Source organism: Bombina bombina, chromosome 5, assembly GCF_027579735.1.
Source record: "Bombina bombina isolate aBomBom1 chromosome 5, aBomBom1.pri, whole genome shotgun sequence".
Lineage (NCBI taxonomy): Eukaryota > Metazoa > Chordata > Amphibia > Anura > Bombinatoridae > Bombina > Bombina bombina.
In genome coordinates this window covers 932,781,472-932,806,015 of record NC_069503.1, presented here as the reverse complement: position 1 = coordinate 932,806,015, position 24,544 = coordinate 932,781,472, and the positions used below count along the sequence as shown (strand labels likewise).

The window sequence follows — 24,544 nt, the reverse complement described above, 5'->3', positions numbered from 1 at the left end:
AAAAGAGGCAGAGTTTATGCAAAACCAAATACAGAGCCCCATCCAATGGTGAAGCAGCTGCGGACATTAATTTTAATATTTAAATGCTCTTATTTATGTGCACATTGCATCGCACTTGTAATGTAAGGGATATGCCAGCGCACAATGTATAGAAACGCACAGCGGCCATATTTTCTTTTACTATTCATGGTCCATACCATATAATAAAAAACTATTCAAAATGCTCCTTGGTCTAGGGGCACTTTGCATACTTACCTCCACCTCTCCTTCATCTATAACGTCCGCTCTTTCCTCTCTATGAAACTTCCGTGCAGAGGTGCTTCCGGCATCAACGTCACAATCCACGTGACCATCCAGTACTTGGATCATGAATCTGCGCATGCGTTAGGCTGTGAGTTGTTATAATGCGTATGTGGGCCGCCATGATGTTTCTGCCTAGGTAGAACATCGTTATAGGCCCCATTTACCGGTTTCAAAGGGGGTTTGGCACTGTAATAATTTTACATTCAAAATTGCAAGGAAACAATAGAACCATTTAAACAAGTACCAATTACAAATATATTTAACATATATAGATGTTTTAAGAGAGCTTACATTTTTTTTTTAGTTTACTATCCCTTTAATAGGACTGCAACCAAATACAAACAATAAAGTGTAATAAGTGAAAAGTAAGTTATGGAAACATGTTTTAAAAAGCATATGAAACTGAGTTATTTCCATTATTTTTATGTACTTTTAAAAAAATTGTTTTCTTATGAACTTATTTGAATTTATTACACTTTATTATTTGGAGTTATCTGGATTTGGTCTGGAAAGCTGGAAACAGTAATGCCGAAAAAAGATCCAGAATAAGATACATTTTTAATCCACAATGTTGTGATGGTACAATTTGTATTGCTGGGTCACACTGCCTATATTATGGCTAAATCTTCTATGAAGAATATTTGATCTTGCATATAACAGAATACTGAATTCTTACATTAATTGGAATACTTTAAACATGTTATATCTTATTATAATGTATGTACATTGACAAAAGATAAATATAAGGGCATTGGAGATTCATATTTATTTTCTGTTTAAATTTTTTAATATCAAATTTGTTTTTGTAGTAAAGTTGGCTTTTGGCCTTCAGCATTCAGTGTTATGGTGCGTATTAGTTTTTTTCTATTTAGATTTGGAAGGGGGTCTATAGTTTTTGATTTTATAATTGTATATGCATCTGTGTCCAAGTGTAAATAACAATATCTTATGTCATTTAGGCAATATTTACATGTCATAACACAGATTTTACATGCAACCTAAAGGGAGTTTTATAGCATTCTCAATACTTTTGTATACATAATACCATCAGAAAGACAGTACTGTACTGTAATCAGAAATGTAATAGTTGTTGTTTTAAATAAATATAGACTAACATTTGCATTAATTAAAAAGTCTGGTTTTTGGCATTCCGGATTTGCTGATTTGTACCTGTGTATGTGAATATATACAAAGCACTGAATAATTCTTGTCTGATTTATCCTAGTTTTCACTTTAATCTATCATCTATCTATCTATATATCATCTATCTATCTATATATCTATCTATCTGTCTATCTGTTCATACATCCATAATGTACACATTACATTAACATAGTTAAGATAAAATAAATATAATAACAGAACATTTTAAATATTTTGACATTCTTTTACGTTTGTGTTATCATTTAACTTGTTTTATTTTTGTGGACTATTCTATTAGCATTTTTTTCTATCACTTCTTTACCTGTAAAAACATTAAACATAAAAATGTATGCCCCATTTAGTGTAAGTAGAACATTTTGTGTACTATTTGTACTACAAAGGTTATTTAGCAGTTAGATAAAATGCCATATGAGCTTTCCCTGTTATTTTAGGCAGTGGTTGAAAAACAAATTTTCTTTGGAGAGATTTCAGTCTCCTAAAGTTAGCAACGTGTAATGGTCCACACATCAGCTTTCAAAAGTCTGTTTCATGTTTGTTACGGTCTCTGTAAACTCCCCAGGAATTAAGAATAAGCAAGAGAGTAAACTTTAGTTCTCTGAAAAGCAGTTGAGGTTGCACATTTACAAATCTTTAGTACTCTGTATTTGCTAGATTCCTTTAACATGTAGTTGGTTTTGAGGTTTAAAGTATAAAAAGTTAGTTAGCCAATGAATGACCTTTGCTAATACAAACAATGCAACAAAATGTATTTTTCACATTCATTACTCAATTATATTTAACTTAAATGAAATTAAGACACACTGGATCAATTCATTATTTTGCTAACATGCATGGCTAAGAAATTTAATAGCAAAATTACATTTGTATTCTATGTTTTAAAATGATTTGTTTGCTTTTGTGCTTTGATTGTTCTTTTTGCTAAAGTTTTTTCTAAATAATTAAATAGTTTGGTTTTTTTTTGGATATTTATTGTATGTTTCCAAAGGAAAATGTGAAGCTGAGCATTTTCAATTAGAATGCTTTGCTTTTGGAATCGTTCATGATTTCTAACAATTTAAATAATACATTTTGGCAAAGGCATTGTAGTTTGACTTGCTAGGAATTTGCTTTTTGCCTTGTGGGGTTCTTTCTAAAGCAATTACTTTATAATTGATGTTGTTTTGGAATCTCTTTTTAAGTCTTTAGGTGGTGTCTTTGTTTGATTTATCTAATTACTGTAGCTTGAGGTGTTTTTAGTAGGTCCATTTGTTATTGGTGTATACCTTTTTTGAGGAACTGCAATGTTAGTTTAAGAATCAGTCAGTCATTGCCTTTTTACCTATGGAGTCTATCACAAATATATAAAATATAATATAATGAAACATATATGAATGTGCACTGTATGTAAATATTTTTTTATTTTTAGACTTTTGTCATTAAAATATTATTTTTGTCTGATTTGCATATCCGTCCAAATTATATTATTCGAATAAAAAAAAAAAATTGCAAAAAAAGTTCTCTATAGCCAAAACATTTTTTAGAAATAATTTGAAAATAATGAACTGCCAAACAAACTAAAATGCTGCTATCATTATTTCTTTACGGCTAGATTTGGAGTTTGGCGGTAAAAGGGCTGTTAACGCTCCGCGGGTTTTTTTCTGGCCGCACCATAAATTTAACTCTGGTATCGAGAGTTCAAACAAATGCTGCGTTAGGCTCCAAAAAAGGAGCGTAGAGCATTTTTACCGCAAATACAACTCTCGATACCAGAGTTGCTTACGGACGCGGCCGGCCTCAAAAACGTGCTCGTGCACGATTCTCCCATAGGAAACGGCTGTTTGAGCTGAAAAAAAACCTAACACCTGCAAAAAAGCAGCGTTCAGCTCCTAACGCAGCCCCATTGTTTCCTATGGGGAAACACTTCCTACGTCTGCACCTAACACTCTAACATGTACCCCGAGTCTAAACACCCCTAGCCTTACACTTATTAACCCCTAATCTGCCGCCCCCGCTATCGCTGACCCCTGCATTACACTTTTAACCCCTAATCTGCCGCTCCGTAAACCGCCGCCACCTACGTTATCCCTATGTACCCCTAATCTGCTGCCTCTAACACCGCCGACCCCTATATTATATTTATTAACCCCTAATCTGCCCCCCACAACGTCGCCGACACCTGCCTACACTTATTAACCCCTAATCTGCCGAGCGGACCGCACCGCTACTATAATAAAGTTATTAACCCCTAATCCGCCTCACTAACCCTATCATAAATAGTATTAACCCCTAATCTGCCCTCCCTAACATCGCCGACACCTACCTTCAATTATTAACCCCTAATCTGCCGACCGGAGCTCACCGCTATTCTAATAAATGTATTAACCCCTAAAGCTAAGTCTAACCCTAACACTAACACCCCCCTAAGTTAAATATAATTTTTATCTAACGAAATAAATTAACTCTTATTAAATAAATGATTCCTATTTAAAGCTAAATACTTACCTGTAAAATAAATCCTAATATAGCTACAATATAAATTACATTTATATTATAGCTATTTTAGGATTAATATTTATTTTACAGGTAACTTTGTATTTATTTTAACCAGGTACAATAGCTATTAAATAGTTAAGAACTATTTAATAGTTACCTAGTTAAAATAATTACAAATTTACCTGTAAAATAAATCCTAACCTAAGTTATAATTAAACCTAACACTACCCTATCAATAAAATAATTAAATAAACTACCTACAATTACCTACAATTAACCTAACACTACACTATCAATAAATTAATTAAACACAATTGCTACAAATAAATACAATTAAATAAACTATCTAAAGTACAAAAAATAAAAAAGAACTAAGTTACAGAAAATAAAAAAATATTTACAAACATAAGAAAAATATTACAACAATTTTAAACTAATTACACCTACTCTAAGCCCCCTAATAAAATAACAAAGACCCCCAAAATAAAAAATTCCCTACCCTATTCTAAAATACAAAAATTGCAAGCTCTTTTACCTTACCAGCCCTGAACAGGGCCCTTTGCGGGGCATGCCCCAAGAATTTCAGCTCTTTTGCCTGTAAAAAAAAACATACAATACCCCCCCCCCCAACATTACAACCCACCACCCACATACCCCTAATCTAACCCAAACCCCCCTTAAATAAACCTAACACTAAGCCCCTGATGATCTTCCTACCTTGTCTTCACCATGCCAGGTTCACCGATCCGTCCTGGCTCCAAGATCTTCATCCAACCCAAGCGGGGGTTGGCGATCCATAATCCGGTGCTCCAAAGTCTTCCTCCTATCCGGCAAGAAGAGGACATCCGGACCGGCAAACATCTTCTCCAAGCGGCATCTTCTATGTTCTTCCATCCGATGACGACCGGCTCCATCTTGAAGACCTCCAGCGCGGATCCATCCTCTTCTTCCGACGACTAGACGACGAATGACGGTTCCTTTAAGGGACGTCATCCAAGATGGCGTCCCTCGAATTCCGATTGGCTGATAGGATTCTATCAGCCAATCGGAATTAAGGTAGGAATTTTCTGATTGGCTGATGGAATCAGCCAATCAGAATCAAGTTCAATCCGATTGGCTGATCCAATCAGCCAATCAGATTGAGCTCGCATTCTATTGGCTGATCGGAACAGCCAATAGAATGCGAGCTCAATCTGATTGGCTGATTGGATCAGCCAATCGGATTGAACTTGATTCTGATTGGCTGATTCCATCAGCCAATCAGAAAATTCCTACCTTAATTCCGATTGGCTGATAGAATCCTATCAGCCAATCGGAATTCGAGGGACGCCATCTTGGATGACGTCCCTTAAAGGAACCGTCATTCGTCGTCTAGTCGTCGGAAGAAGAGGATGGATCCGCGCTGGAGGTCTTCAAGATGGAGCCGGTCGTCATCGGATGGAAGAACATAGAAGATGCCGCTTGGAGAAGATGTTTGCCGGTCCGGATGTCCTCTTCTTGCCGGATAGGAGGAAGACTTTGGAGCACCGGATTATGGATCGCCAACCCCCGCTTGGGTTGGATGAAGATCTTGGAGCCAGGACGGATCGGTGAACCTGGCATGGTGAAGACAAGGTAGGAAGATCATCAGGGGCTTAGTGTTAGGTTTATTTAAGGGGGGTTTGGGTTAGATTAGGGGTATGTGGGTGGTGGGTTGTAATGTTGGGGGGGGGGGGTATTGTATGTTTTCTTTTACAGGCAAAAGAGCTGAACTTCTTGGGGCATGCCCCGCAAAGGGCCCTGTTCAGGGCTGGTAAGGTAAAAGAGCTTGTAACTTTTTTAATTTAGAATAGGGTAGGGAATTTTTTATTTTGGGGGTCTTTGTTATTTTATTAGGGGGCTTAGAGTAGGTGTAATTAGTTTAAAATTGTTGTAATATTTTTCTTAAGTTTGTAAATATTTTTTTATTTTCTGTAACTTAGTTCTTTTTTATTTTTTGTACTTTAGATAGTTTATTTAATTGTATTTATTTGTAGCAATTGTGTTTAATTAATTTATTGATAGTGTAGTGTTAGGTTAATTGTAGGTAATTGTAGGTAGTTTATTTAATTATTTTATTGATAGGGTAGTGTTAGGTTTAATTATAACTTAGGTTAGGATTTATTTTACAGGTAAATTTGTAATTATTTTAACTAGGTAACTATTAAATAGTTCTTAACTATTTAATAGCTATTGTACCTGGTTAAAATAAATACAAAGTTACCTGTAAAATAAATATTAATCCTAAAATAGCTATAATATAATTATAATTTATATTGTAGCTATATTAGGGTTTATTTTACAGGTAAGTATTTAGCTTTAAATAGGAATCATTTATTTAATAAGAGTTAATTTATTTCGTTAGATAAAAATTATATTTAACTTAGGGGGGTGTTAGTGTTAGGGTTAGACTTAGCTTTAGGGGTTAATACATTTATTAGAATAGCGGTGAGCTCCAGTCGGCAGATTAGGGGTTAATAATTGAAGGTAGGTGTCGGCGATGTTAGGGAGGGCAGATTAGGGGTTAATACTATTTATGATAGGGTTAGTGAGGCGGATTAGGGGTTAATAACTTTATTATAGTAGCGCTCAGGTCCGCTCGGCAGATTAGGGGTTAATAAGTGTAGGTAGGTGTCGGCGACGTTGTGGGGGGCAGATTAGGGGTTAATAAATATAACATAGGGGTCGGCGATGTTAGGGGCAGAAGATTAGGGGTACATAGGGATAACGTAGGTGGCGGCGATTTGCGGTCGGAAGATTAGGGGTTAATTATTTTAAGTAGCTTGCGGCGACGTTGTGGGGGGCAAGTTAGGGGTTAATAAATATAATATAGGGGTCGGCGGGGTTAGGGGCAGCAGATTAGGGGTACATAAGTATAACGTAGGTGGCGGTCGGCAGATTAGGGGTTAAAAATTTTAATCGAGTGGCGGCGATGTGGGGGGACCTCGGTTTAGGGGTACATAGGTAGTTTATGGGTGTTAGTGTACTTTAGGGTACAGTAGTTAAGAGCTTTATAAACCGGCGTTAGCCAGAAAGCTCTTAACTCCTGCTTTTTTCAGGCGGCTGGAATCTTGTCGTTAGAGCTCTAACGCTCACTGCAGAAACGACTCTAAATACCAGCGTTAGAAAGATCCCATTGAAAAGATAGGCTACGCAAATGGCGTAGGGGGATCTGCGGTATGGAAAAGTCGCGGCTGTAAAGTGAGCGTTAGACCCTTTAATCACTGACTCCAAATACCAGCGGGCGGCCAAAACCAGCGTTAGGAGCCTCTAACGCTGGTTTTGACGGCTACCGCCGAACTCTAAATCTAGGCCCTAGTATCTGTATCTTGATTGTCATTTCCTTCCAGTATGCAAACCATTGCGTGATATTGAAATCTTGGACCAATTAGAAGTGCATTAAATATTTTTACTGTACAAATAAGAAAGATCTATTTCTGAAATATTTTGTTTGTCTTATAGACTTTAAAAGTAGGTGACTGGCCTGTGTAGCTTTTAATTGTGACGTTATGGCAAGAAGTTAAAGGATCAGCCTATATCAAAATTGTTATTGTTTAAAAAGATAGATAACGCCATTAATACCCATTCCCCAGCTTTGCACAACCAACATTGTTATATAAATATACTTTATAACATATAAACCTCTACATTTCAGCCTGTTTGTAAGCCACTAAAGACAGCCTCTTATCACATGCTTTCTTAATAACTTTTCACAAGAGACTGCTAATTCATGTGAGCCATATAGATACTGTAACATTGTGCTCTCTCCCATGGAGTTGTGCAGGACACAGCACTAATTGTCTAAAATGCAAGTCAATAGATAAATAAATAGCCATGTGATAAGGGGGCTGTCAGAAGAGACTTAGATACAAGGTAATCACAGAGGTAAAAAGTATATTAATATAACCATGTTGGCTGTGCAAATTTGGAATAGACTGTCCCTTTAAAACACATTTTTAGGAAATATAATTTACTCCATCTGATTATAGTGCTACTTTTTGTTAAAACTGCAATTGCTTCTGTTTTGAAAGTAATATTGTAGTTTAATCAATTACAATTTATGTACCTTAAATTATTTAATTTTTGTGGGTTCTCAAAGGAGCTCAAAATGTTCTGTTATGTAGTAATATTATTATACTTAATTTGTAATGTACCATTACTTTCATAAAGCACTATACAGGGTTATAAAAAAAAAAAAGATATGCAGTTACAAGTTGAGACAGAAAGAATAGAAGACCTTTACCACAGGAGAGCTTAAAATGAAAATGGTAACTGATGGAGACAAAGGAGCTGATTGTAGGGCAGATTTGATCAAAATAAGTGTTTAATTCTGGAAACAAAAGTGAGAAACAATAAGAATTATGGGGTAGACTAATTCTAAGTAGGTGAAGAGTGTCTGAAGCTTTGAAAACTGGTGGAAAGTATGAATGACTGGAGATAAATCCCACAGAAAAGAGGCAGATTCATAGAATATTTATGAGCTTGAGTAACAGGAGGTGATGATGGGGTCTCAGAGATGTAGGTAATAAGCAGCATGAAGGGACAAATTATTGGATTATTTGTAGACAAATTATAATGTTTAGTGGACTATGTGAATAACAAAAAGAAATTGCAAAGTCATCATTCAGTATAACAAATAATATACTGAAATTTAATATTAAAAAATATTTTAAAATGTTTAACTGATGCTATTTGAAAAGCATACTAGAACGCATGCTGTGTCCATTTCATATGCTATCAAATACTTTAAAACAATATTTCTTCTTCAATACCATCAGCTGAAGGTGCGACCCAGAAATAAAGCTGTGTGAGCTGAGTGTGAAAAGATCTTTATTTGAACATTAACTTTGTAGTTTTGTTTCCTCATTTGGTCACATTAATTGAGTTCTTCAGAAATCAGAGGAATATAAAATATAATTCTGAGATGTTTCAAAGCAAAGCATTTTGGAAACTATTGCCCTAAAGCAGACCTTGACAAATCCAGGAGCAAGGGAGCCACAACACCTAACATTTTACCACTGGCTACTAACATTTTGGATTTTTCTGTATAAATCTGTAGGTAAACACCTTTGTCTCCAAGGGTGGGCTGAGTAGTCGGGCAATAGGATCTGGACCAAGGGCCAGGCATGACAGGGAGTCCCAATGGGTGTGGGCTCTTGGTGTGCTACTTGTGCTTACAGTTACAGTTTGTTAAATGAGATACAGCATCAATGACATTTCCTAGAGTGGGTTCCCTGTGTCTGGATAGGAGGCATTTTGCTCTGGGGGCTCTGTGGTGTGGGGTCGGGCCCTGCAGTGAGGGGGGTGGGTCAGTGGCTGTGGTAGCTCTAAAGAATGGGGTGTTGGGGGCTCTGTCCCTTGATATTGGGGACTTAGTGGGGGTAAGGAAGGCATATGATTGGTTGAGGTAAGGGCATAGGGAGCATTCTCTAATTTGTGCCCCGTGACCCTAATTGGTCTCAGTCTGCCCCTGTTTGTTTGGCCCCTAAAAAGATGTGTTTGGCTCCCCAATCTTCATGAGTACTCTTAAATTTGAAATACATTTGTCAACCGCTGACCTCAGTGTATGGAATAAACTGTACAGAGACAAAAACACAGACATATATATATATATATATATATATATATATATATATATATATAACATTAGAATGAGATCAGTCACCTGTAGAGATAGCCCATGAAGTTCAGAAGTAAATTAAATGTCTAAAAAAATTGTAATATTCCATGTAGATTGTGGCGTTCTTAATTAGGATTGTTTTCTAAAACTAAAAAACATTTCGGTAGCTTTGTCAATGTTTTCTGCAAATCCACATGGAGCCTATTGATATTTCTGTCTGGGAGGTCTGCATATGCCTATTTTAGTAATTTGAATAATTTTCTCATTTCATTTCAGGGAGCGGTTTTACCACAGCATCAGGAATCTATACAGGAAGCAATTCACTCACAAATTCAACTGGATTTAATAGCTCCCAGCAGGTAAATGTCTGAGAAACAAGAACAAGAATATTTCAGAAATACAGAAGTACTGTTTTCTGTCAACCAAATTTTGTGTTTTCACCATGTCCCTTCTTTGGGATCAAAGTATTTTCCAACACCGATATTTTTTCACATAATATTATAGTTGAGGACGTGTTTACTTCTGTTATTGCAAACTGATGTAAAAATAATTCTCTCTATAGGTCATTGTGGAGTTACAGGTCTGCTATAACTATTTATATATATATAGTATATGCTAGAGATTTTGGATCACATTTAATATCCACATTTATGTTGGAAATACATTATGAAATCTTGTTCTGTTATCTGTTTATATGCATAATTCAGCTAGCCAATGTTTTTTCTATGTGGGGAGTATAATGGTGAAAAGTCAACATATGTTTGCAGTTATATTTTGGAATGGATTCCGTTAAGTAGCAAGATGTTTGACAAAAAATGTTGCTTTTTGTGTGGTAGGAATATACATCTTATCCCAGCTTTGGCCAGGGACAGTATGCACAGTATTATAACAGCTCGCCATACCCTTCACATTACATGACAAGCAGTAACACCAGCCCTACAACGCCGTCAACTACTGCCACATACCAGCTGCAAGAACCTCCATCCAGTATCAACAGTCAGGCCATCATAGATCCTTCCCCAGGTATTTGTCTGGTTTTATTTTGCATTGTTTGGGATTTAAGTTGTATTTTGTTTTTGTAAGCAAGCTAGCAGTTAACAAATATATGTAACATTATAATATTAAATAAATAATTATATCATGCAAAATATGTATAAAAAATTGACTTATGACTGAGCTAATTTTTGTGTCCATAGGCTACCTATAGTCTGGAACCTTACTAAACATTGGGGTCTTCAATTGTACACTAACTTTATGACCAGTTATTTTATTGTGGTAAAACTGGCATTGCAAATATCCACCAATATAGCCCACATTTGTAGTTTTTAAGATAAGCAAAAAAGGATTTAGTTATATTTGCCAATGTATGGTTCAGGAAATGTATCTACCTTTACACACGATAACACAATACAGGAACTTGCAAACATGAACAATTTTTTTAAGTTACCATTTGTATCACTTAAAAGGAAAGTAAACATCTTCTTTCTTTTTTACATACTTCTTCCTATATACTATTTGCATTTTTGTCGCCTAACAAATTACCCCAGCTCTGTTATTGTTAGTTTAGTTTTTTTTCACCAGGTTTGTGTCTATGCTCTTATTGCACCAGACTCTCATCCAGCTACTGTTTTTTTCTCTTCACATTTCTTTAAAGGAATAGTCTAGTCAAAATTAAACTTTCATGATTCAGATAGAGCATGCAATTTTAAGCAACTTTCTAATTTACTCCTATTATCAATTTTTCATCGTTCTCTTGTTATCTTTATTTGAAAAAGCAAGAATGTAAGCATAGGAGCCGGCCCATTTTTGGTTCAGCACCTGGGTAGCGCTTTCTGATTGGTATCTAAGTTTAGCCACCTATCAGCAAGCACTACCCTGGTGCTGAACCCAAAATGATCCGGCTCCATAGCTTACATTCAAATAAGGATACCAAGAAAACGAAGAAAATGTTATAATAGGATAAAATTAGAAAGATGCTTAAAATTGCATGGTCTATCTGAATCATAACATTTTGACTAGACTATTCCTATAATTTGCCTAGATTACAAGTTTTGCGCTAAACAGGGTGCGAAAATACCGCCAAAAAAATGCGTTATTTTACTTTCCATAGTGCTGCCATTACAAATTACTGAAAAACCTCCTTGTGCTGTGCGTTATAGTGCACTAAGCTCCATACCACACAAAAGCCAAGGGCTGAGTTTACGGCTTCGTGCACGCTTTCCCCCATAGACATCAATGGGGAGAGAATGTTAGGAAAAAAAATAACACCTGAAGTGTGGAATGGAGATCTCCGTAACACAACCCTATTGATGTCTATGGGGAAAAGAAAGTTATTATTATTATTATTATCGGTTATTTGTAGAGCGCCAACAGATTCCGCAGCGCTAAAGTTACATTTAAACCTAACACCCTAACATAAACCCCTAGTCTAAACACCCCTAGTCCACCACCACCGACATTGCTGACCCTAATAAAAGTTTTTAACCCCTATTCCGCCACTCCCCGACATCGACAACACTAATAAAAGCTATTAAACCCTAATCCTCCGTTTCCAGACATCACCGACACTAATAAAAGTTATTAACCCCTTGGGCAAAAGGTCCTTTTAAGGGCCATTGGTAGTTTATTTAGGCTAGGGGGTGTTTTTTATTTTGGGGGGGCATTTTTATTTTTATAGGGCTATTAGATTAGATGTAATTGTTTTTATTTTTCGTAATTTTAGTGTTTATTTTTTTGTAATGTTAGATTTTTTAAATTTGTTCGTAGGATTAGTTTTTTTTAAATTTGTAATTTAGGATTTTTAATAGTTAGTTTATTTTATTTTATTAGAAAAGTAATGTTAGGTTAATTTATAGTTTAATGTTAGGTTTATTTATATTTCACAGTTAAGTTTTTATTTATTTAAATATAGTTATATTGGATTTTTTTATTTAAAGTTAGGGGGGTGTTAGATTTAGGGGTTAATAGTTAGATTTAGTGTTTTGCAATGTAGGGGGCCGGGGGTTTAGGGGTTAATACGTTTATTTAGTGGTGGTGATGTGGGAGGCCGGAGGTTTAGGGGTTAATAGGTTTATTTAGTGGTGGCGATGGGGGCAGCGGATTAGGGGTTAATAATTTATTATAGTGTCAGCGATGTCGGGGAGCGGCTGTTTAGGGGTTAATATATTTAAAAAGTGTTGGCAATGTGGTGGGTGGGGGTGGCAGATTAGGGGTTAATAAATTTAAAAGTTGTGATGTGAGTGGGTGGCAGATTAGGGGTTAATACATTTTAAATAGTGTTTGCGATGCTGGAGGGTGGAGATGTAGGGGTTAATAGGTAGTTTTAGGGTGTTAGTGTACTTTGTAACATTTTAGTTATTAGTTTTGTGAAACATTTTTGTGACACAAAATCCATAACTACTCTTCACAGATGGCAGAATGGCTCGTGTCGGTATAGACTGTAACGCAAGCATTTCAGCCAGACCGCACAACCTGTAATATGGGCACTATGAAAATCCCATACTCAGACGTAATTTGTTTGAGTGCGGTATTGCATTACAGGCTAAAATGCTTGTGTTATAGCTATACCGCCGCAACTCGTAATATGCGTTCCTGGCCATTCCTGCGTAATGGCCATTTTTTCAGCATTAAAAGCCGTACCACAAAACTCGTAATATAGCTGATTGTGAGGTATATCCAATCAGCAATAGTACATCCCACTCCATTGATACTAAGAAGAGCTCGATTCTGCATCTTTAAAGGGTCATGAAACCCCAAAAAATATTTCATGATTGTCAATTTTGCTTCATTCTCTTGGTATCCTCTGTTGAAGACTGCACTACTGAGAGCTAACTGAACACATCAGTGACCAATGACAAGACGCACCAATCAGCAGCTAGCTCCCAGCTCCTGTGCGTAACTAGGTATATTTTTTAACAAACTATACCCAGCAAACTAAGCAAATTAGGTAATAGAAGTAAATTGGAAAGTTGTTTAAAATTGAATGCCCCTTTAAGTAAAGAATATGCAAAATTTAATTGTTTCTTTGTTATGTTTAATGCATTTTTTTTTACAAATACCTTATTTTTAATTTAGTATAATACAAAATGTTTTTTTTTTCTGAAATAGTAATAGGTTATCTGTCATTTTAATGCTGGATTTTCCTATAAAGAATGGTTTGTTAAGCTATTTCTGTTAATGGATCATTTAAGGTGTTATACACAGACACAGATTTCATGCTTATGTGGCAAAGTTTATGCACAACACAACTGATGAGATAAGAGCACTGGCTGCCAAAATATAAATAATTTGTTTAGGTTCCCAGCAGGGATGCATGTTCTTGAAACTTATAAATGAGGGCACAGCTGCAAACTAGCTTTCAAGACTTGTGCATTCCAAGTTCTGTGTTCAGATTGGTTATTTTTCAGGAAACAGAGCTTGTAAAACAGGGTTAATAACACCTGACTCTCAGTCATGAGAAACAGCTGACTTGAGACTGGTTTTGAGTTCCCAACACCATGCACTCTGCCACTAGCAGTTCTGCTTTTCTTAATAGGATGGGTGTTTAGGAAAGCTGGCTTAGCTGTTTCTTATGAGTTGATGTCAAGTTTATTATAAAATAAAAACGCTGTGAGTATTTTAATCCTGTTTGATTCCTTGCATAGCCAAGGCCAACTGTAGCATTGCATGCCTCATGTATGTGCTGACAATTACAATATTAGCCATGATTATAAGGGAGAGATAGCTCTCTTTCTAAATAAAATCTACTTTGAGAAGAACAACTTGGTAGCAAATGCATAAACATTAAAGTAGAACAGTTCTGGTGTCAATCAATTTCTTCACTTGTATAGGAAAATATCCTATCCAATTTCTGCTACGCTTTTACATTTATTGGTATGAACTGTGTGCTTGTAAAATATATATGTATCTTATCTTAATTCTAAAAATTATCTGAGGTTTTTGTTAGCCCTTAAGATCATGCTTGTATTTTACTGACAAAGCCTGAAATTGAAAAATGAGGATTGCTTTCGGTAATCTATTAATTCTAGTACAGATACAGCACAATATATACAAATAAAAACAGTGCAATGTGCATTCATTACTTATCTGTTACTACCTGTTTTACTAGGCTGACCATATTGCGGCTGTTTAAAGAAATGGTTTTGTATAAGAACCCTCACATATGTATTTTTCATATGTGTTCCTTCTTAAAGCGGCAATATGGTCAGCCTATGTTTTACTCATAATTTACCAAATAGATTTTTTCCACTCACCCAAAGTGAATGTGGTGTATGTGTTTGTACTGGAGGGGGCTTTTTTGTGTGCATGTGGTTGCTTATAGTCTACAACAAAAACCAGACTAGTTAACTGTATTCAAGAAGGTTTTCAATGGGTATATCCAAGGACTACTCTGGATTTTCGACACCTCTAACATTTTGTTAATTATTGGGTCGATCACAATCCTGACTAATCTGCAAAATTTCCCCTAGACTTTAATGGTGCTTTTCGTTGATAGTCATTTTTCTGAAGGATTGTGATTGACCATATTTTTTGTAATGCAGGGATTTGTGGTTGATTAACATTACTCTATGTAGTCACTTTTTAGCTTCATAGCCAGTTATAATTATCAAAAATGTTGCTTGGTGCCTATATTTTAATACATTAATACATACTTTGCATATGCACAAAGTCTATACTGTTCTATTGTGTAGAACATATTTTTAAATTTTTTGTATTCTGTATCCTAAGATTTCTGAAATAAATAAAAACTATACAATTGAGAGTGATTAAATGCATTATTTACCAATGAATTGCTCATCCTACAACTGGGATAATCCAAAAAAGTGTTAGAAATCATTACATGAAAGCTATAAAACAGTAGAGTAACATTATAAGTGAGCATAATATTACCAAAGCAAACTATTAAGGATAGTGACTTTGGGCTGAATTTATGAAGCAGTTAATGCTACTTCGGAGTCCCATCATTTCAGGCTCGCCTGAAACGGAAGTTAAGAAGTAGCGCTCATATAACCGCTGCTCCTTAACCTGTCTGACACCTTTTAGGTGGTGGATTGAAATCATCCCGATCCCATCCAATCGGGATGATTGACAGCCCCTGCTATCGACCGATTGGCCGCCAGTGAGCAGAGAGCAGCATTGCACAAGCATTTAATTAGAAATGCTTGTGCAATGATACATTTCAACAGCGTATGCTGTCAACATATGGCAATGTCGAGCAGACATGATTCGCTATAGCAAATCATGTCCGCTCGACATATAGTAAATCTACCCCCATATATTTTCTTTCTGTTAAAAGCATTAAAGAGACATGAAACCCACATTTTTCTTTCATGATTTAGAAAGCATTTGCAATGTCAAACAACTTTACCATTTACTTATATTATCTAATTTGCTTAATTTTCTTAATATTCTTTGTTGAAAAGCATAACTAAATAGACTCAGTAGCTGCTGAATGTTGGATGCACATAGATGCCTCGTGTTATTGGCTCAGTCATGTTTCTTCAACAAAGATAGATTAGATAATAGAAGTAAATCTGAATGCTGTTTAAAATTGTATTCTCTATCTGAATTATGAAAGAAAAAATGTGGGGTTCATGTCCCTTTAAAATTTGCTTTGTAGAAGTCACCAAATTTCTGGCTAGAGATCTCTGTTGGCATTAGTTCTACATAACTAGAAAATGTGATCACTAATATAGATACTGAAATCAGTAAATACCAAATAAATGTTATTTACAGCACGTTATACAGTTCAGCATTAAAGGGACAATAAACAGAAGATGCATTTCCCCTTAAAATGTTTAATAGTATATAACAGATACAATTTTTTATGATACACTTTCATTATTTATTTTGCACCTTTTTCTTTTACCTTAAAAAATATCAGATTACTGCAATGATCTTGCTTGTGTTTATGATTTTTTTTTTTTCTTCGTAAGAAAGTTTGATGGAATAGATTGAATGTTTGTGGTGCATTTGGCTGTGAAAAAAATTCACATTCCGTAATAAGCACTCAGAAGCTGGTCTGTGAAACCTGACTCGGTTGGCATGGGAGTTTTTTCATTCCAGTTTTAAATAGCTTAAAACAAAATGTATCTTATAGTGAAGGAAGCTGTTCGTTTGTGTATCTGTAGTAAAAATACTCCCATGTTTATTTTTACAATTGATCCACAAGTGGGTTTCACTGAGAATTTATTTATTCTTGTACAATCAAATAGGAATACCCCACTCAGTCCTTAGCCAAATGTTATGTGCGTACATTAGTGATGTCATTCATATACTGGGTACTACAGGTGGTCTGAAATGTCAATATGTGGAAAAAGAGAAAATAAGTTGTGGCAACTTGCACAAATCTTTGAGCAGTCCTTTTTTATTTCCTATTAGCAATAATTGTGATTTAAATTGCTATATAATCCATATATGAAAATATAACACAACCTTATTTGAAGAATAAATAAGTTATAACTCATATTTTGCAGATAATTGCATAATAGTTAGTATTCTTTAAATTTTCTCATAACTGCTTATAACTATATGTTGAACCCAGTGCCGACTGAAGACATTGTGCTGCTTGTGTCCAAGAATGCCCCTAACTTCATTCTGATATAATCTAAACCCAACCATACCCGTCATCAGTCAAAGATTAAAGTGTAGCAGATTTAAGTTTCACATGAGAGTCTGTTTTGGTACCCAGCTAATGGACCATAAGAGAGTAATTTCTCTTAAAGGGACAATCAAGTAAAATTAAACTTTAATGATTCAGAAAGAGATGCAATTTTAAACAACTTTCCAATTTACTTCCATTAACAAAATGTGCACAGTCTTTTTATATTTACACTTTTTGAGTCACCAGCTCTTACTGAGCATGTGCAAGAATTCACAGACTATACATATTGTATATACATTTGTGATTGGCTTATGGCTGAGACATGATGCAGGAGGAGTGGAAATAGTCATAACTTTGTAATTTGTCAGAAAAAAAATCTACTACTCATTTGAAGTTCAGACTAAGTGCTATTGCTTTGTCTTTTTATCATGCATTTGTTGATTATGCAAATCTACTGTATTTACCGGTCCTTTAAAAGAGCACTACTAGCTGTCCTTACATGCCACTCCTGTCAAATACTTGCTGGATCCCATGGTTCTAAATGTTCCAATTATAGAGCCAGCCCTGACTGAAGCCTTGCAAAAAGGTAAACCGAGGTTAAAGTCGGCTCCCAAGCAGCAATGCAGTTCTTGGAGCTAGTCGAACACATCTGGTGAGCAAATGACAAGAGGAATATGTGCAGCCACCAATCACCAGCTAGCTCCCAGTACTGCATAGCTGCTCCTGAGCCTCTCTATGTATGCATTTCAACACAGCATACCAAGAAGAAAAGAAAACATATTTGAAAATAGAAGTAAATTGAAAAGTGTCCTAAAATGAACCTTTAAAGTTCAGTTTTAGCTTGGATGCCCCTTTAAAGATATATATGTATGTGTGATTTCTGTATGTTTCAAAGTTCATCTTGCAGATTGCTGCTAGATAACCTATATGTCAACAACAGCATATCCACTGGGGGGGGGGGGAATAGGTAGGTGTTTTATTTACTTATGAGACTAAACACTTTTGTAAACCTTCGTTTCTCAAAATTAAACTAATCCTTTAGTTCAGATCATATTGTTTTTACTTTGAGTTGTCATTAATTTGTTTTGTTTTATTTGTTATCACTAGCAATCGTTTAATTAGTTTGCCTTCTGCTGATGTAAAGTTAGAAGGATAGGTATTAAATGAGTTGTTGCAACAGATAGGCACTACTAATTACACACAGAGGCCGTTGCTTTACCATTAGCTTCTATACAGGAGCAAGATAATTCCAAATTGAAACCCTACATAATAATATTCAGTTACATTTTATGATTTATTTTGCTTCTTTTCCTGTAATTTACCTTTGTAAGTTGTGCTTTGTCCACTCCTCGTAGCACGGTTGGAGGACCTACTGCAAAGATCATGGCAGCAGCCCTTTTATATCAGGTTATCACTGCCCACAGCAATGAAACAAGATAAGAATAGCCATTTTGATGGAGTATTCTAAAATTCTCTAAAACAATAAAATTCTACATATTGTACAGTTATAATATATGATTGTTTATTTAAAAAAAAATAGGTTAACACCCCTTAAGTATAAATGTTTATTTTATTTACTTCAGGAAATTACAATCTCAAATATTCAAATCTTTTTGGGTAACATAATATTTTATAATACTGAACCCAAATTAAAACATAGAAAATAAATTTAAATATCCACTCTTAACAGTTTACTATTTTTTTCATTCCAAATGAGTGATTTATTAATTTAATTTCCCTGTATTTGTTGAGCATGCAGAGATCTGCTGTTTGTAAATTGAAATACATTTTATGTTGAATGCATGCAATGTGGAGCTTATAATGATTTGGAAATATCTTTTGATATTGTAGCCTGGAAAGATGGACAGAGAAGCTGGGCAAGTAACCTTACAAATGGTTCTAGTTGTTAGATTTATTTGCCCTAGAATTTGCCAAAGACATTTTAACAACCGCTTATTTTAAAATATAGAATTTGGAAGTTTGAGAGTTAAAAAAAAAAGTTAAATAAATGTGTATAGTTAATTCACAAACAAATCTATATTTTGAATTATATAACAGAATATGGACCAAATACCTGCTCTATATCTAATGTTATTATGAAATGCAAAACTGCAAAAAGTAACCAATAAGTTTCCAAGTACACTAAATGATAAAGTTAATTTTTTTCAGTTTGAAGTCCCTGTTGAGGCCATCATTTTGTATATAGTTTAAGAATAATAGATGTGCAGTGAGAGTTTATCTGTGTCAGGGAGGGTCTAACAGTATATCTTTGTATGTGATGTAATTATGAAACATAAAACTATTGAAGAATTTGTCAAGCCTGAAATGTTGGGGCTGTGATGAGAGTGGGAGATGACTTCACCAGATGGGGGCGGGGATTAGGGTCATTATTGTCTATGTCGCACTTACTGAGTTAGATGTGTTGTGCAAGTCGTATACTTTTATGCTCTGCAATAAAATAGCGATGCACCTTCTATGCTGTGCCCGTCATCTCATGACATGGTGTTAGAAGTACTTGCCTGCGCTTCTGTTTCCTGATTAATGATGATGTCGAAGTTTACCCCACCTGAGCCTTTTGATTTCTCTCAGCCTGCAGCTTGGCCCACATGGCGTCATTGGTTTCAACGCTTCAGGATTGCTTTCAAGATGGACAAGGAGAGTGGTGAAGTACAAGTTAATTCTCTTTTATACACTATGGGGAAAGATGTGGAGCCAGTGTTTAATGTCTTTACTTTCCAAGAAGGGGAAGAATTTGACTTTGAAATAGTTATGAACAAACTCAGTGCTCACTTTGTGCCCAAAAGAAATGTGATTCATGAGAGCGCTTGTTTTTACAGAGGTGCTAAGCATGTGGGAGAATCTCTGGAGTCATTTGTGTGCAACCTGTATGAAATAGCTGAATTCTGTGAGTTTGGTGTTGTTAAAGAAGAACAAATCAGAGGCAAAATAGTCATAAGAATTGCAGATGCTGAGGTCTCACTGAAGCTACAGTTGGAGGCTGAATTAACATTGGATGGGGCTATTAGGATGGCCCGCCAGAGTGAACTGGTGAAAAAGCAAAATGCTGATCTGAGGTCTGAGAGTATTGTGGATGAAGTGCAGCAGTTCAGGAGAGCTGCTGGTGAAAGGCACAGTGTGAGCGGTATACCAAGGGCAACAAATAGGCCCAGAAGCGGATGGGCGCAACAGGCTCGCTGCACGTGGTGTAACCGTACCAATGATCAGAATGTCATATGCACTGCTAAAGATAAAAGATGTAGAAAATGTAACCGAATGGGCCATTTTGAAGTGGCATGTAAAACTGAATACATTAAGGAGATGCAGGTGGATGGTGACCAGGATGGTCAAGAAGTGTACTTTGTAGGGTCTGTTGTTGAACAGTCTAGTTCAGATGAAGATTGGTGGGTTACCCTTACTGTACTGGGAAATTTCTTGCTAGCTGCGAGTACAAGCAGAGGAAATTCACCATGTGGGTACATGTGATTAAAGGTCAGTGTGTTAACAACCTATTGAGCAGAAAAGCAGCCTGTGGTTTGGGCCTAGTCACCAGAGTGAATGAGATTTCAGGAGACATGTTTGGTGAATTGGGCCTACTGAATTGCAACCCAGCAACCCAGAATATCGCTTAAAGGTTGCAGTCCCATACAACATTACCACTTCTTTTAGAATTTCATTCCCGCTCATGCCTCAAGTGGAGAAGGAACTTCTGCGTATGAAAAATTTGGGAGTTATTGAGAGGTTGTTGAAGGAACTGACTGGTGTGCCCCCATTGTGCCTGTTGCGAAGAAAAGTGGGAAGGTATGCATCTGCGTAGACTTGAAAGGCTGAATGAGGCGGTAAAGAGAGAGAGATATGTGCTGTCAACACTTGAAGACATAGCTCCAAAATTGGCTGGGGCGAAGTTCTTCTCTACACTGGATGCTTCCAGCAGCTTCTGGCAGATACCTCTAAATCCAAAGTGCCGCAAACTGAATACCTTCATTACACCGGTAGGTCGGTTTTGCTTCTGCAGAATGCTCCTGAAATCTTTCAAAGAGAGATGAGTTCTCTCCTAAGGGACCAAGAGGGCACGGCAGTCATCATGGATGACATTTTAGTTTATGGGTCTACAATGGAAGAACATAAGTAGTGATTGAGCTGTTTGCTGCAGACCATTAGAGAGTCCGGGCTGAAATTAAATAAGGAGAAATGCCATTTTAGAAAGGTTGAGTTATGTTACTTTGGGCATATCATCAATGGAAATGGCATCAAGCTGGACCCGGATAAAATCCTTGCTATTGAACAGATGAAAAGTCCTTCTGATGCACACGAGCTGAGACAAGTATTGGGCCTTTTGAATTATGTGGGCAGGTTCCTTCCAGATTTATCCACAGTACTACACCCTATCACAGAGTTGTTGAAGAAAGATGTTGCCTGGGTCTGGGGACCTTCACAGGAAGTAGCTTTTGTGCAGGTCAAGTCCCTGCTGGGGTCTGCCCCAGTGTTGGGATTCTACAACCCTTCTAAAAAGACTGTGGTTAGTGCTGATGTGAGCATTTATGGGTTAGGGGCCGCCCTCCTGCAGCTGAATGAGAACAAACTACAGCCCATCATCTACTGTTCCGTACACTGACGGCTGCTGTGTCGAAATATGCCCAAATTGAGAAAGAGTGCCTGGCTGCAGTTTGGGCCTGTGAGCACTTCCAGCATTACCTAGTGGGTTTAGAGAAATTTACTCTGGAGACTGACCATAAACCGCTAGTCCCTCTAATCAACTCCTATGATATTGACAAAACACCCCTAAGAGGCCAGAGACTTCTGATGAGGCTGCTTAGGTTCAATGTTCAGGCAGTGCATGTGCCGGGGAAACAACTGGTAGTGGCAGATACACTTTCCAGGCTCCCGCTGGCTGCTGCTGAAGAATCTTCAACGGAATCAGATGTGAAAGTGTATGTGGATTCAGTTCTGGCATCCAAATCCATTTCGTCAGGGAAGCTATAGCAAATAAGGAAGGAGACACGTTTAGATACAGACCTTCAAGAAGTTATTAAGTACATAAAAGAAGATTGGCCCAAGAGACGGGCAGCCTGGATATCTTTAAGTTCTTACCAGTCAGAGAGGTCGCAGTTCACGGAGCTGGATGGGTTGGTGTTGTTCCAGGACCGCATTGTTATTCCTGTTAGCATGCAGCAGGAAATGTTAAGCAGGATTCATGATGGCCACTTGGGCATTACGAAGTGCAGAGAAAGGGCAGCTATGGCAGTATGTTGGCCTAGGATCAGTTCTGATATTGCAAGTCACGTGTCAAAATGTGCCTTTTGCCGGAAATACCGGCCTACTCAGAGAAGGGAGCCCTTGATTTCTACTCAACTGCCTGCAGGCCCATGGCAGAAAATAGCTGCTGATTTGTGTGAACTGCACAGGAAAAAGTACCTAGTCGTGACTGACTACTATTCCAGGTATTTGAAGATTGCACCCTTAAATGAGATCACCAGTCAAGCTGTTATCACTCGTCTCAAGAGCTTGTTTGCCCGGTGGGGCATATCAATGGAGTTAGTGAGTGATAACGGAATGCAGTTTGCTTTCATGGAGTTCAGTTCTTTCAGAAGTGAATATGATTTCATCCATTCTACATCAAGTTCACATTACCCGCAGGCCAATGGAATGACTGAAAGGGCAGTTCAAACAACAAAGTTAATTTTGAAGCAATCTGAGCCATACCTAGCTCCCTTGGGCTATAGGGCGACTCTCATCCAAGCCACAGATTTTAGCCCGGCACAACTAATGGTAGGAAATCAGATTCGCACCACTTTACCCTTTGTGGGTGTCTTCCAGCCAACCAGCTCTGTTCCTCGGGACGAGGTCCATAGGAGGGATGAAGAGGCAAAAAGGGGTTATCGATTTTTCTACAACAGAAAACACTGTGTGAGGCCCTTGCAGGAGCTGAATGTGGGGCAAAGTGCCAGAGTTAAACTGGATGATGAGAAGAAATGGAAGACGGCAGCTACAGTAATTGGATGCTCTCCAGAACCAAGGTCTTATATAGTCCTTACTGATGGAGGGACAGTCACTCGTCGAAATAGAAGACATCTTCAGCCAGTACCTGAGAGTTTGGGACTGGATGCCTCAGAGCCACCGCCGGTGGGATCCCCTGTTTTAAGAGGGGTGCCTTCCCCTCAGCAAGATCACAGGGCAGGGGGATACTTCTTTGCTTCTCCTTCTTCTGTATCAGAGGACAGTTCATGTAAAATGACATTAAGTGGAAGAGTGGTGAAGCTTCCAGCCTGATATCGGGATTAGCACTAGTAAGAGCAGTGACCGGAAGAATGGGCAGAATAATCCCATGGTCACTGTGGACTAGAGTAGTCTAGCACAATGTTCAAGTAAGGATTGTATTTCTTGTTGTTCATATATATATATATTCTCTTTAGCTTGTTATTTGTTGTATACTAAACAAAACTATTTTTGTATGCTTCTTGTATACCTTGTTATTTGATGTATTCTAAAAAAAAATGTATGCTTTGTTCTTTGAAAAGGGGGAAGATTTGATGAGAGTGGGAGGTGACATCACCAGATGGGGACGGGGCTTAGGATCATTATTGTCTATGTCGCACTTACTGAGTTAGATGTGTTGTGCAAGCTGTATACTCTACAATAAAATAGCATTGTACCTTCTATGCTGTGTCCTACATCTCATGACAGGGGCTCTGCAGCTTAAAGGGACACTCAATCAAAATTAAACTTTCATTATTCAGATAGAGCATGCCCTTTTAAACAACTTTCCAATTTACTTCCATTAACTAAATGTGCACAGTATTTTTATATATAAACCTTTTAAGGCACCAGCTCCTACTGAGCATGTGCAAGAATAAGTGTGTATGCATTTGTGAATGGCTGATGGCTTTCACATGGTAAGTGTATGCATTTATGATTGGCTGATGGCTGTCACATGATACAGGGGGAGTGGAAAAAGACTTAACTTAAAATTGTCAGAAAAAAAATCTACTACTCATTTAAAGTTCAGACTAAGTGCTATTGCATTGTCTTGTTATCTTGCATTTGTTGATTATGCAAATCTACTATGTTGACTGGTCCTTTAATAAATGGAACCCATTGTTTCATAGCACAGTCAAATCAGTACCTTATCTCCTTTATTGTCATAAACACACACATAACAATGAACTAGCCCCTTCATTGTCAGAGATATGCAGGGGTTTGAGGGCTTAAATCACTGCTGTATAAAACAGTATTCATATAAAACCACTGATTTCTAGACACTCACAAAAACAGTTGTTCAGTTATTGTAGATGCAACAAAATGCAGTGGTCTCACATTGTGCTGATGTGGCTGTTGACATTTTGTTTTGAAAAGCACACAGCATAATG

General features: G+C 36.9%; 1 protein-coding gene across 5 annotated transcripts in view; it reads left to right on the top strand.

Annotated features, from left to right (window-relative positions):
* The window catches only part of EYA1 (EYA transcriptional coactivator and phosphatase 1), a 123,435-nt gene that overhangs the window by 28,024 nt on the left and 70,867 nt on the right, over window positions 1–24,544 (top strand). For all 5 annotated transcript variants that reach the window (XM_053715120.1, XM_053715119.1, XM_053715118.1 and 2 more), the window contains 2 exons: window positions 9,854–9,936; window positions 10,414–10,600. In XM_053715120.1, coding sequence (XP_053571095.1) covers window positions 9,854–9,936; window positions 10,414–10,600 — 270 coding nt within the window. The remainder of the gene's footprint in view (window positions 1–9,853; window positions 9,937–10,413; window positions 10,601–24,544) is intronic.